Source organism: Augochlora pura, chromosome 10 (genome assembly GCF_028453695.1).
Source record: "Augochlora pura isolate Apur16 chromosome 10, APUR_v2.2.1, whole genome shotgun sequence".
In the NCBI taxonomy this organism is placed as follows: domain Eukaryota; kingdom Metazoa; phylum Arthropoda; class Insecta; order Hymenoptera; family Halictidae; genus Augochlora; species Augochlora pura.
Genome location: NC_135781.1, coordinates 4,036,821 through 4,052,293, shown reverse-complemented (window position 1 = coordinate 4,052,293; position 15,473 = coordinate 4,036,821). Strand labels below are relative to the sequence as shown.

Below are 15,473 nucleotides of genomic sequence, written 5' to 3'. Positions count from 1 at the left end.
CCCCCCCCCCCCCCCCCCCCCGTCCCTTTGATGTTTTTCCGATACCGCAAGCTCGCGGAATTTCGATAAAAATATGTAATACAGCGGCGGGAGTCCGGAGAGAGCGCACTGTTAACGTTTCCGCGGGAACGCAACGGGGAAACGTTCGAACGGTTCTATTCCCCGCGGTTTTGACGTGGAACGATCGTACCAATAAACCCTCGGCCCGGGGTTCGATTGCGCCGCGACCGCTGGTTAAAAAATTGAAGGGGGGAAGAGGACCCAGAGGGTTTCGAGCGCAGCCAATTCGCCCTTTAACGCGAACGCCCCGTGTCGCAGACGCGTGCTGCTCGAAGCTATCGGGGAACGATCCGCGCGGCACGAAAGTGAAAATTATCGTTCAAGAACAACGGAAAAATCGTCTGCAGACGCGGGAACTCCGACGGAATAAATTGAATAAATTTCAGAAGTCTCAGCTGACCGTTTCATTGATTGCTCGATTTAATTAACCGCGCCCTTTTGCGCGCCCCGGGGGGGCGTTCCAAAGTACCTCGTCCATTAAAAGTGTAATAAAGTGACGCTGAGAACCGGGGATCTTTGCGTTCCCAATCTCCGCTGTTTGCGTTTATTCGAGCGAGCCCCGACGGATACCGATAGCCGCGGAGAACCAGAATTGAATCGTTACAGGACTTAAAGGATTAAGATCGAAGTTCGCGGCCGTGGTATGTACTTGGATCGGATCTAAACAATTCATGTTTTAATACGCGATGTTATGCGATGCGATATATTGGCTGCATAGGACTTAATAATTACTCTTCTCCCGTGAACAGTGGTGAATTTTATTTTTTCTTTCAGAAGATCGCCAACGACGGACGCGTTCTAATCGGCGCGGCCGTGAATAAAATTATAATATTCACTCTCTGCAACCCGGTTTTTCGCAATCTGAACAGAATATGTAGAACATGAAAAGCATTTTAAGAGCATACGGACGCGATAAAAACGCGCAAAATTGCGTCAGGGAAATTCTCGGATTGCGAAGGGGCCGCGGAAGCGTAAAATGCAATTTTAGATTTCTACCAACGGAGCGAATTAAAAAGTTTCAAGTATTCTTAGTATTGGAGAGCGTTCGTTCCTTGCATTTGTCGTGTTGCCGTTATTTGTACAACGAATGGTTCAAATTCGCCAATCTTTCCGAGTTTGAATAGAATTTATAGAACACGAAAAGTGTTTCAAGAACACATACATGCCCGGACCCGAAAAAGCAGCGGATTCGTTAATGGAGAAACTCTCGCATTACAAAGGGCTGGCGGAACGATCGAGTCTCGCGTTAAATTCTGACGATAGAGTAAACCAACGATTCAAAAGTTCTACGTTATCGTAGACTTAAATATTGTTAGCTCTCTGCGTACGAAGTTGTTCCAGATAATTATCAGATTTTTAAGGATCCTTCACATATAAATCAATGTAGTAATATAAATATAATAATATAGTAATATAATAATGTAATAATATAATAATATAGTAATATAGTAATATAGTAATATAATAATATAATCATATAATATTATAAAAATATAAATATATGACAACATTATGAAATAATGATATAATAACTTAAAATCTTGACATTACCATTTGCACTTAACTTCTCCGGAGCGTAGCCATTTAAAATTTATCTTCAAACTCGAGGGCTGATATGAAAATGAATTTCAAGTAGCTCCGCTTCGAGGACCTTGATTGCAAATGGTTAACTGCAATCAAATGATTAAAACCATCTACGGCATTCCAAATTCGAGTGGGATGGATAAAAATTATTTCGCAATATAACACAATCGAACCCCCCCTCCAAAAAGCAGAAAATTGGAACGGTGCATTTTTCGGAGGACGACTAATAAAACGATCAACTTCCATCGAATAAACTGAACATAGAATTTCAAGTTTAACATTCAATAACAGGTGCAAGCACTTCCGGCGGGCGCGGCTTAATCGCGGCCGCGAGCCAGTTTAACTTTTCAAGTCGGAAGAGCGACTTTCATTGATGCTTGCGAAACGCGAGGGCGTTGAGAAGTCGTCGCGGGTCGGCTACGTCAGCCGGTGGTTGTATTTAAGGAGGATCCTTTCCCGGCGACCTTCCCGGTCGGTTCCCACCGGAGGCTTTCAAACGGGATTGTTCCGCGCGCTCGACATTATTGGTCGAGTTGGGGCGGGCTAGGGGGTTGAAGCCAGAGGGTTGGATGCGTAGTGCATGGGCGCGCGAAGGTGAGAAGCGGCACGTTCGGGACGACGTCACTTGTCTACGGTTTGCCAAGCGGGTCGGGGCGTTCGAGTGCGGTCCACGGATCTTGGATCTCGCATCTCACCGGTCCCTGGTCTCTACCATCGGCGAGCCCAGGGGCCCCGCGCCGGACACGTACGCCCCCGTAAAGTCCGATCGCTTTATCGCGCGGCGCTACCGAAACATGAAGAGGTTCCCGGCCGCGGCGGACGAACACGTGACAATTGCTCGCGATCCGGGAACCAGTCGCCTTCCGCCCTTCGAATGATTCCGCCGGTCGGGCCCGGGGGAACGTTATCGGGAAACATGACCGCCACCGTGAACGTGTACTCGTGCGTGACTTAAAAGGCCGGAGTGGCAACGGTGTGGCGGAGCGGATCGGTTTCTGATCGGTGGACGACAGAGATCCGCGAACGATGAATGTTACCGATCAGCCCTTCTACACGAACACCACCGACTACGAGCTGCTGAACGAGACCGAGTACCTGGGGGAGGTTCTGGGCGACAAGTTCCTGCCCTGGAGGCTCCTGTTGCCCGTCACCGTTGTGTACGTCGTGATCCTGACCGCCGGGGTCGTCGGCAACCTCGCCACCTGCATCGTCATCTACAGGCAGCCGCACATGCAGACACCGACCAACTATTACTTGTTCAATCTGGCGCTGTCCGATCTGTTGCTTTTATTGTGCGGTAAGTACACGTGCTCCCCCGAGCTGTGCGTTTTAATTAACCGGATGGGAGGGTTTAACGAGCTCGCTGTCCCGTTGCCCGCTGTCGGTGACGCTTTGCGCCGAGCCGGGAATTTACTTTTATTCGTAATGGGTTTGGGCAGTATTAGTTACGGCTTGCTAAGCTCGTTAGTAAAGAATAATAATGGAAAAAAATCCATTTCCCTGGGATTCGCGCGACGAGAGTGTGGGTTGGTTTCGTTCAACATTTTGACTGTTGTGTCGGTCGTGTTTAGGGACATATTCTTTTGTCAAATTTTATCTTCATTTTTCATACTGTTTATTAACCTAACCTGCAAGATTTAAGAGTGATCCAAAAGTCTTTTCTATAATAGAATCTTGTCTTCTTCATTCTTGTATTAATTTGATCTAATTTTGTGCGATTTATGTAGATGTTATTGTAGCAGTTAACTTGTTCACACAGTATGTGCGAGAGAGCTATTAATATCTTTAAAAAACATTTAACTGTTCTTAATTAAAAGAACATTTAATATTTGCCAGACTTACAATCAGATTTTTCTAACAAGTACATAATGAAATTAAGAAAAATTGAATTTTATAAAATGGCATGAATACGTCTTCCAAACATGTTGTATTAAGTAAAGGGTGATCTTAACGCTGTACGATTGATTTATAGGCATTATTAATTTTCTGTTAGCGGAGCTTGATGAGAGAAATTAAAATTTTAATGCGAGATTACTTTAGTTCGTCCCGGTCCTCTAAAAATAGTAGGACGGCCGGAACAAGGTACACAGTCGATTGTTTCGGAAACTGTTGGCGACCGGAAAAGCTTTTTCCGGGAATTAAACGGTTTGAGGGGGTGGTGTTTTATCGTTGGTAAATATTTTTTTACATTGTTAGCTCGGGGGACACGAAAGTAGCGTTTCGTTTTTTGAACGGTGCTCTTTATTTACCAAAATAATTCGCCGGTGCGTTTGGAAGAATACCGATGAATAAAACAGCTGTAAAATTGCATGTACAAATAGGAAACACGATTCGTTCAGAGCATAAAATTGCCTAGAAGATTAGAATAATAAAAGTGTCGAGAAGAAAATTATTCAAAAAAGAAATTAAACAGCATAGTCTATATGTAAATTGAACCATGCGACCCCCATAATTTGCTCATCGTATCAATTTGACAATTCACTGTTTCCAAATCGGTATTAAGTCATAATAATTTCTGTTTTACGTATCAGTTCTATTCAACAATTACATCCTGATCAATTATGAATTTTCCATTATTTGTAACGATCTCAAAATTATCTACCGTATGCTAATACCTCGTTTTCGAAATAGGGATGTACGAAGTTAATTATTTATATTAATCCTCGTCGATTAATTTAATTAACCCATAAACGTAATGCACACGTGACGATTCCAAAATTACGATGGATATTAGTTTCTCTTTAAAAATCGATCGGAGATGAACATTACCCAAATTAATTTAACCGCGGAAGTCTATTTTGATAATATATTGAAGATTCGCGGCACGGCAATGTGGAGCGTGCGAGAGTTAATTCAAATAGTTTATTCTTGTAGCGGAGCCACGTTGATTAGAAATTCCCGCGTTGATTCGAAAGTCGGTCAAATAAGGGTGGCACAATTCCTCGTCGATCTTTCACAATCAATTCCCTTAACGTCAAATAAACCCAATACGATCTATAAAAACTGCCAGCGCTGAAAAAAGCGATCTCTGCTACGAAAAGCTCTGCGTCACGAACTCCTCCGATCCCTTAAAATAAAATCAGTTCCTATTCACGTAACCAAAATTCCAGTAGAATCGAACAAAATCCAGCCGAGCCGGAGAAGAGTGGCGTCCGTATAACAAACTTAAACCGTGCACTTCACCGGCGCTTGCTTTGATCCGGAACCCTTTTCGGGCCGGCAGATCGACGATCACCGCGTCAAAGAGAAAACTCGTGTGTAACCATTCGCGGTTTGCAAATCCGCTTCCCCAGCTGCAAAACGGCCGATCGAGACGCCGCGCTGAGCGTAACGGGGCGCCGCGGGTTAATTCATTTGAATAAATAACGAACGGTGGCCGGCGCGCGATATCGGATACAATAAATTTCACGGAACCGTTTCCCGATCATCCCCGTCCCACCGCGGAATCGATAATCGGCCGGCCGCGTCGACTGACCACGTGCGTTCCTTTTATTTTCAAGACGCCGCACGGCGATCCCCCTCCCGGCGATTAATCACGGATAGGGCGCCGGCGAATTCCGTGGTAATAACTGCGTTGAACGCGCCGGTCTTCGAGAACAATATTCCTCGGAATTCTCTCGGCGAGTCAGGCGACGGTTGTGTACGGATCGCTCGCGCGACTCGGTCTATCGAAAAGCGATCCGGTGGCCGGTGTCGCGGCGAGCCAACCGGAAAGAATATTCGGCGGAGAGGCAGGAATCTCTCTGTTCAAGGCCGTGGAGCGCACACGCCTAGCTCGTGATTCCTCCTCCCGCGGAGGGTGATATTTCTCCCGCGGTTAAAATACGGCCCGTTGTTTTATTCGAAATTCTTCCGGCATCGTGATATACGACGCCGACACCGGCCGGGGGGGTTGTATTTTGTAAGTTTACAGCCGCCACCTTTCGCCAAGGGCTGGAAACGCCAGATATTAATCCTTTGGATCTTCTCGAATTTCCTGCCAGAGATAGATTTATGCCGGCGCGTGGTACGCTTTAAATCAAATAACGTGACCGATATGTTTATATTATATGTTGTAACTGGACCGCGATAAAAATGAATAGATACAATTTGACAAAGCAGCGATGAGTTCGAAGAAAGCTAGGAATATTAATACAGTAATTTGGACTTGTTCAAATTTTTACAGAAAGGAATAAACTTGAATAAATTTTTACAGAAAGGAATAAACTGCTCGGATTTTATGTCTTGCAATTAATGCAGACAATTTTTATTTAGCATAAAAATTAGCAATATAACCAATATAATTTTTAATACCCTTTAGCAATAAAGGTTCTCTCTTAAAATATAAAATAATAGAACAACATAAACAATTAGACAATTTAAATAAAATTATATAAAACATATCACAATTACCAGCAATCTCATTATGTGAAAGTAATAAATGTAAAAGGGTTTAGCTAACCGGAAGCAGAAATTAGCGGATTAAACTCCTTGCATTTCGCGTCCGAATTTTACCACGAAATTATGGAAATTCGAGGATCGTTGGACATCGTCGAATTTTGCTTCGGTGAAATCTTGAACGCGTACAATGCCGTTCGTTTTTCGCGCGAGACTTTTTTGGAGATCGAGGAAAAAGCTAGGAATTAAATGACACCGAAAAAAGGGATTCCGGCTAGCCACGAATGCAGGGGAATTCATTTAAAGTCAAATGGTCCATCTGGAATAGCTTGTTCGCGATTTAATCCGGAAGCCTCGGCTGCTCCCGGTCGACAATGAAATCTTCCATTTCGGGAAAATCGAGGGATGGTGGGATACCCGCGTTGGCACTTTGCGTCACCTGCAGATGGAAGACGAGTTTCTTTTCGACCGGTCGGATCGCTGTAATCCGTCGTATTACCAGGGCGCAGAATTCGTTTTACATCGTTTAAGCTGAAATTCTGCGAAGCCTTGGAGATTCTGCTCTGTAATGGGTAAATTCAATCCTTTGAACTCGAATGACGACTCTGAGATGCCAATAAAATTGTTCTGTCACGTTCAAACGTAATTTCTAAACCAATAAAGTTTAAATTGAAAAAATTTTTAATAGTTTTTAATTTCAATTTTAATTTCGTATGCATAAGAGTGCACTTTGTTACATACCATCACCCAGCAGATCATTTCAGTTTTACAATTAAAATAGCTTCGACTGCGAAGGGTTAAATTTGTTCGACATCGACATGCCATTCTTCCCCGCAATTACTTCACGAAACATTATCGTTAAAAACAAGCTCCGCGGCTGCGAAGTTTGAAGAGTGCCCCGCTCGTTTGCGTAGCCTGCTCCGCTTTGAGGATTAACAATTTTTGTTTCAACGAGTCCGTGTTAATCTCGTGCAATATTCTATTTTAATACAGTAATTATTCTCAACGTATTGCATTCGAAGCTTCGTTTATTATTTCACGAACGAGTTGCTAGTGATTTGAGAACATTCACAAATTGCACAGTTGAAACTTTTTACGATAGAGAACGCGGCGCTTAAAATTTTAAAAATAAATTTCAGTTTAGCAGTAAACAGATACGCAGAGCTTTAAATATATTTTAATCTCGAGGGTAGAATATTAGAGCGGCTTATAAAATATCCGAATGGACGATTTAGCTTTAAAATTTAAAGGGAAAATATTTTTTTACTATCTCTAGTGGAACAATAAATACAATAATTAGAAATATACCTTAACAAAGTCTAAGCAAAAGTAGATTAAAGAATATTTATCTATAGCAAGAAATTCTCTTAATTAGTTAAATATCTGCTCAGAGATAAATAAATATCGTTCACAAATAAATATATACATTTTTAACGAACCTTATTTACATCGGTTCAAATAAAGTCCATAATAAAACCCATGGCGATCCTCTCAACTTACCATTAAGAGAAGCAAAGTTCACGAGCACCGAGCAGCAAATGTTGAAGCCCTTTGTTCAGCAACATCGTTATCACATACTCGGAAGAAATGAAATCCTTGGAAACTCGCCGTACATATTGAATTGAGGGACTGTATTATTAACCTCCTACACAGAGACATTCGATAGGTGGCGACAGGTAATCTTCAAAGGTCAATGGAATTCGAAACAAGGAGATAAATGTCAAACAGCTTAGCATTCTCGTGAGTTGAAGGGTTGCGCGGGGAGAGGGCTTGTTCAAGACAGCTTACGGCAAGTGGACCGATGCTGTTTCGGCTAAATCATGTTAGAGATGAAGTTGAATAGGGGCTTAGCCCTTCGCCGTTCACAGTGTTCCCTCCCTTTTATTTCAAAGTGTAACATTATGTACAAAGGATCGGGTCGGGTTAACACGTTTTCGTAATCAGCGTCGAGCCGGATCCGCCGAAGTATTGAAAGAGACGTCATTCCATTTGAAACAAACAAAGTGGACCTTCGCGTGACCTTTACGCGACCACTCACGGTAAAACAAATAGCAACGGAATATGTCACACCTGCTACCGTATAAATCTCCGCTGAAACATTTTTCGTCACGAATAATAATAGTCATGTAATCGATGTGGTGACCCGTATATAGGTATCCACACGCACGCGAAGACACAAAAGTGCAACACTAACGCGCGCCGGGAAATATGTTACACCTCCACCTGTTCGCGTCCGTATTTTTCTGGGAACGTTCAAACGTCCGTTCAATTTTTATTTCTACGGCACCGGTCTAAACAAAGCGATTCTACGCGGAGAGAATAAATGGAAATCCGTGTTGGAAATATATTCTAAATGAAAACTTTCCACAATATCAAATCCATTTTACATAATGAAACTCTTTTGCAATCAACTCTTTCGCAATTATTTCTTTAGAAATCAGTTCTTTCGAAATTAACGATATTTGTTAACAATATTGCAGAAATACTGGTAAAGGTGATCTGTTTCACCACGATCGAATAGAGATAAATTTCAACGGCACTTAACCTGTAAAAGCACGCTCTCCGAAAATTCTTGATCGCGTTTACTTGTTACAATCTCTGTGTGCACGGTGCATCGTACAGTATCGAAGACTCGAAAACTTCGTTGCGGGTGGAGGCAGCGCGTGCTGGCCGCAGCCCCGGTATTCGGATCACGCGTGTCGAACGAAGTTCGATTCCTGTTTCCATCCGCACTCGAGGTTCTCCGCCAAAGAAAAGGGAAGAGCGGAATTCCGAATGAACAAACACCGCGATAATCGAAGGGAACAGCTACCGCAATCCTGTGCTTTTCGAACCGACTCTGGCGCAGTTTCGTTGGTTTACCAGCACGAGAAATTCCGGTCACCTTTTTTTTTTTCATGGAACATAAGTTACAGGAAGTCTTTGTCGCAATCTGCGAAACGGCGTTCGCAGAGTGACGTTCGCAGTGCGAAATTGTCCCCGCGGCATTTGCAAAGCGGAATTGCCCGCGGATCGACGGCTCGCGAAAAAAACACGCGAACAAAAAGACAGAATGAACGGGCGTAATTTCACGCAAACAAATCCATTGAAGCGGCATGACAATCCCGATACAAGCGAGATCGTAACGAGTCCGCCGGTCGAGGTCCGTTCAGGAAGATCGGAACCAGCCATTACCCGTCAATTAATGCCGCGTACGTGACGACCCGACGGATGCCGGAATCCTCTCGCGACGTAGTCGACTTGTTAATCGAACCGCGTGCGCGGCTGAAAAGTAACATCGATACAGCGGAAATTACGACGACGGGCGGAACGAAACGCCGCCGATCACGACCGGCCGACGAATAAACGAATAAATTTGTGGCTCCGTCCCTCTTATCTGCGCAGCGCGGATCGGCCGCCGCGCTACCATAACCTAACTCGCTACCATAACTCTGTCCTCCACTGTCGATGTAAGCAGAAATCTGTTGTTCGACCATGATCGAAAATCGTCGCGGCTGCACCCTAGTTCTCCGCAGGTACCCGTATCGCTTCTCATCTTTGGCAAATTCCGACACTGCGACGCTAACTTCCACGCTAGGGGATGCGGGGTGTGTGTTTTACGGAACGGGTGGACAGCGTCGGTAATTAATTGGTTAACAGAGTTCTGCGATACTGTAATGTTACGTAACAATTCAATTTATCGGGCCGCGTATTTTGATCCCAATTTTTGATAGCTGGCGAAATGTTTCATTTATTTATTTATTGAATAGATGCGGGAAGATAGCCGTAAGTTCTAATATTACAAAAAAATTCATCGAGAGGTATACCCTCTGTACGATATAAATAATTAGGTAAATTATATAATGGTAAATAAATCAAGGTGATCGAATTTTTTTATCACAATGTATAGTTTGCCAGGCGAATACAAACAGTAGTAGAAAAATTAAAAAAATATAATACTGTAATTTTACGTACAGCGTTTTCAATTTCAATTTCCACGCCGGATGAAATTTTTGATTTAGCACGTGGAAATATCTGAATTTATCGAGGGTGCGAATAAGTATCGCAGTTGCGAGCATCGAAATTTTTACGTGCATCTACCCTCCGAAATTAGTCGGTGAAATGCGACGTTGCAGAAAATACCATTAAATCCCGTGCAGATCCTATGAAATTATTCAGATTGCAATGAAACGGCGACCGAAGCCCAGATATTTACAGCCAATAAAATTTTGATTTTGCGCACGATTCCGCCGCGTGCCCATTAACTTTATCGAGTCGTTTGTCCGGAGCCAGTCCCTTTCGTTTCCGGCCGAGTTTGATGATCGCGATCGATCGCGAATCGGTCGATCGCCGAGAGGTAATCGCGCGCTTAAATTCCGCGAAAATGATGTCCGTAACAATTCCGCGACGCCGCGAGACCTAACGCCAATTCCGCGCGAGGACCGCGAACGTTAAAGGGGAAGGTCCGTTTCGCGTTGGTCCGCGAATTTTTATCGCCGTCCGAGAAACGGGGAAGCCGCGCGACCGTTTTTCCTCCGCGTTATTAAAATCTGGTCGGTGCTTCGCCGGCCCTCGACGCGAACGAAAATTGCTGTAGTCACGGCCGTCCGACCATCGTTCATCCCTTATGCGAAACTTATCAGCATGTCGATTTCAATTTTACAGCCATAGACGTTCGGAATCTATTCAACGCGTGGATATTCGTTTTACTTCACCGTGAGGCGGAACCACGCTCGATATGCATGTATGTAAATGCATACTCGCCCGCCCACGGAAAATGCAATATTTTCCGAACAACAGATTACGGCTCCCACGGGAGCGCATATTTTTATGGGGCGCGCGTGTTTGCCGGGAACTCGAGGACAACAAAGCAACTGGTAAACGGCCCGACGAAATAGAAGCAACCTGCCTGCTTGATTAGACTCCCGGCGTCCGCCATTATTCGAATTGCTTCCGAATGCTTTTTAGACGAACATTTTCTTCGAATAACATATAACGAACTAAATTAGAAGATCTCCCTTTTTAAATTAACTCATTTAATTGAATAGAATACTGCAATGTTATTAATCGTTTTGTTTTTTACTCACTTAAGAGTTAAAATTTAAACAATTGCCAACACAACCCTCTGCACACATAGAAAGATTCATGCGTCAATGATCAATTTACCTAATATTTATAAAAGAGATAATTGTGAAAAGATATATTTAAATCGGTAAACCACGAAGAAGCACTTTATCATTTTCATTCAAATCGATTAATCTCTAAACTGTCATACGAATAAATTTCAAATAAATACATATAAAACCTTATTCAGACGTATTTAAATCTAGATAAAATACTCGATTGTATATTCATTTGATAGCGTCGAATAAAATAGTATTTGTTAGCAACGATCTCCTACCCGCCGTGTTTCCCTTCTGAAAAGTCTTGCGCTATCAAACTGGAAATTGAACTCGCGTGTCTTACCTCCCCCCCGCTCCCATAATTCTCGGTTATCTGTGTCGATTCTGTAATAACAGAGCTCCTGTTTGCCCAGTCAACGAAATCAATTCTCCGATAGTCGTTTTATTTGCGTTGGCCAAATGTAATTATCTCGCAACAGTGTCCACCCCCTCGAAAGCAAATGTTGCCATTTTCGAGACTTCCGACTCGCGTGTCTAGTCTCGGAGATTGTCAGAAAGTAATTTAACCCTTTCCATTCGAACAGCGACTCCGAGGCAGCTGCAATTGTTTTATCACAGTTGAAAATAATTTTTATGGTAACAAAGTTTAGATGTGAAAAATAGTTAATACGAGTCACGAGAATCACTTTCGTAAAATGGAAATACTATGAGCCAGAGAAATGATTTTAGATTCACAATGAAAACCGCTTAGGGTGCAAAGAGTTGACCGTTAGAATAATAAAATATTGATACAGACATTAATTTTCACCGCAAAAAATCTTCGCCATCTTAAAAACGAGCCGCTGAAACTCCCTCGACGTGAAATGCTTAGTGAAAATAATCATACGTTGAACTCGAGAATCGTTTAAACGAAGACTCGACATGCTGCCTCGTTAGTCGGCATCCTAACGCAATCGGACCGCTTAAACTGATTTCGCGGCATTTCACCGTTCAATAATTCCAACCACGGTCGTTGTGTTTCATTTTTCCCGGCGCGAGGCAACCAGAAGGAACTCCGAGGAGCGCGGCTTGAACAGACTGCGAAACAATATCCAACGGAATGTGGAAATATTGACCAGAAACCGGCGGTCTTGCCCTGTGTACGCGGGTTTGCGGTATTCCTGTTGTCGAACAAACTTCCGAAAGCTGTGCCCGGCGAAATAAATTCGACGCGCGTGGTTCGGACTACGTAAATAGACGAGTGTAATCGTTGAATTAATTAAGAGGAAACTTGCTCGAGGAAAGATAACGGCCTAAAGATACGCGGCCAGAAATTTATATGACAGGTCAACGGTTGGCAACGCTGCGCGCGGATATACAGTAAATTCTCTTTAATTGTCTGTCGGCTTCTAAACACAGATGGACAGCTAGGGAAGAGGTGTTGCGGTTGTTAGAACCTCGCGACTCGTTTTGTACTTACCGGTTGTCGATTATAAAAATAATTAACTATAAGATATTCTCTCCGGTAATCGTCCATTTTTGTTTACCAGCTGAGGGACAGTTAGAGAGAATTTACTGTAATTATGCGAAGAAAATTCACAGAGCTCGTTGCAATCAGAACTATAGTTACTAATTCTAAAATAACTACACGCTTTTAAGAAATCGTGTTCAATCAGATAGGTTCTGTGTTTGTCTGTGACATAATATAATTGTTGCTAGAAACAGTTTTTAACGACGATAGATGCTCGTTACACTTTTGCCAGTGCAGTGACGCAGTCGCGCCATCTGAATTTAGTTCAAAATTAATTGGACGTGTCCACAATGAAACACGTCTCGTTATAATTAAAATATTTAATGAGCAAAAGTATTTCGTTTGACGATAGAGGTAACGATATTAATTTGTGAAGAAATTTTGTTTGGATCTTTAGGGGGTGCAGAATGAACAAAATTCGAGGGGTTTCTGAGCGCTCAGAAATTTTTCTGGAATACTTTAATGCCAATCTGATCATTTTCAGAAGTGTTCTAATATACTTTCTTATGCGAGGAGTCAAGAGCATCTCGATATTTCATCGATATTTCTTTATATATAAATAAAGGCGCCGATTCAAGTGTACTACCCTGGCAAGTGGCAGACTTAAATTGCGACCGGCCGAGATCGAAACCTTAACGCGGTGCTGCAATTAAATAAACTGCTCGACCCATCAGATTACCGTTCAGAAATAGCATCGCCGTACGGTGGTTCGGTAATCTCGGTTTAAATCCCTGGGAGAGAAAGGTGTGGGCGAGTCCCATGTGTATAATAGGTGCTCGGCGCGACCTTTCTCCATGGCTACAGCGACAGCGAAGATAGCTCCGTGGACGGGAAAAATTGAATTTGTTCGGAAATTGAGTATAAGAAAGCATTAAAATGGATCGATAGAAGTTCCATCCGATTCTCTCTGATCCCCGTTGCAGAGAAAATTTACGGGCAATATCCTTAACGATATTAAGCAGAAAACGTAGCGAGAAACTCGAACGGCGGTTTATCGATTATTTAAATTTATCGAGCAATACCGAATTATCCCGATTTTCAAATTTATCGAGTAATTCAAATTTATCCGGTAAATCATATTTATCGAGTAATTCAAATTTATTCAGCGATTCAAATTTATTCAGCAATATCGAGTTATTTAAATTTAGCGAGTAATTTAGACGTAACAGGTAACTCAAATTTATCGAGTAATTTAAAGGCAACAAGTAATTGAAATTTATCGAGTAATTTAAAGGCAACAAGTAATTCAAATTTATCGAGTAACTTAGATGTAACAAGTAATTCAAGTTTATCGAGTAATTCAAGCTCATCTGTTTCGTTCAAAAATCAAAAATTATTAACTGTCTCTTTTAATAAATTTTAAGTGATTGTCGATTAATTTGTTCAATAGATTAATTCAGTCGTCGATTTTTAATGGCCTGTGATTACTTTCGTCGATCATTTAATCAAATTAAAAATTTTAATCGATCGACGCCGATGACTAGTTTCCTCGACGTCGAAGACGGTCGCAGTTCCATCCCTTTTTCCCCGGCGTCTTATTTATTTTACAGAACGCGCCGGATTGTTTCCAAAACCTGGGGGAGGTATCCTCTGAGACGGACTCCGTGAAATACTGTAGTTGGCCCTGCGTCCTCCGCAAGCCGGTTTCCAGCTCGGTGTAGCGTGTACTCGAGAAGAAAATAGATAAAAGCGAACCCCTTCAAAGACATTGCCCCGTTTCGTGCAGTCGATAGCGCCGCGACACGACGGTTCCAGTCAAGTATGCATAAATAACGCGATTCCGGTGGCGTGCCCAAACACACAAATTTTCCTCAGAAATACGCAAACGCGGCATCAAATATTCATAAACGTGCACACCAGGCTTCAGAACGCTCCACTGGCCCGTACAATCGTTTTGAACAATTTCTGGATAATTGTGTACAATAGATTCACCCGGAAAAAGGCAAACGAAATGTTCGTTTCACTCCTGAACGAAAATGATCGCAATTATGGTCGCTTTAATATCACTTCAAAAGCGCTGCTCCACTCCATTATTTAAAGGATACCTTTGAGAAGATTTTTACGTTTGCTTTAATACCTCAATTAATGTATTAAAAGCGAACTTTGAAATCTCTTTTTGCAGCCGTTAATTTTAAGAAATATTTAGCCAGATTATATTAAAGTTATTATTATTATTTCACGGCGAGTCAACAATTTTTCCATTTGGTTTTAACAAAAAACTGCTGCTATAAGTAAACTTTGAAATCTTTCCTTACAACTATTAATTTTAAGAAATATTCCGCTAGGTTATATTAAAAGTTATTATTAATAAGTTTCACCTGGCATCGAAAACTTGTTTCAGCTATGTTTCAGACATATACCTAACAGCGAAAAATTATCTTAAATAATATAATAATGAATAATTTGAAATAATATAATTCCAAAACCAGCGCCAATCACGATGTCTAGATTAATAACGACTCCACAATTTAAACAAGAATTTGATGTGTCAAGTGGATACGTCTCTCTGATATGTCAAGTGGAAGTTGCCGCATTGTTGCTAAAAATAAAATAAGGTTTCAAAATTCAACGAGTCTGTACGTGACTTCGAAGTACCATTGATCTACAAAGGGTTACAGCTGGAGCTTCACTTGCACGTTTCACAAGAAAAAACCGTTGTATAAAATACTGTATAAAATACTCAATAACTTTCAAACAAACAATAAGATTCCGAAAATTATATTAAAATTATATTGAGGATTTTAAGAATTTCAAAGGGGTTTTTTCTCAGATATACAATAAAAGTATCAAAATAAATTTCTAGATAGGTATTAATACCTGTCCCGCGCACGATATACTAA

The 15,473-nt window shown here is 42.0% G+C and overlaps 1 protein-coding gene across 1 annotated transcript in view; it reads left to right on the top strand.

The window, feature by feature from the left end:
- Nucleotides 1–2,670: 2,670 nt before the first annotated feature.
- The window catches only part of LOC144475947 (neuropeptides capa receptor-like), a 20,568-nt gene continuing 7,765 nt past the window's right edge, over nt 2,671–15,473 (top strand). Inside the window, exon 1 of the mRNA XM_078192404.1 lies at nt 2,671–2,941. Within this exon, the coding sequence (XP_078048530.1) occupies nt 2,671–2,941 (271 nt within the window). The remainder of the gene's footprint in view (nt 2,942–15,473) is intronic.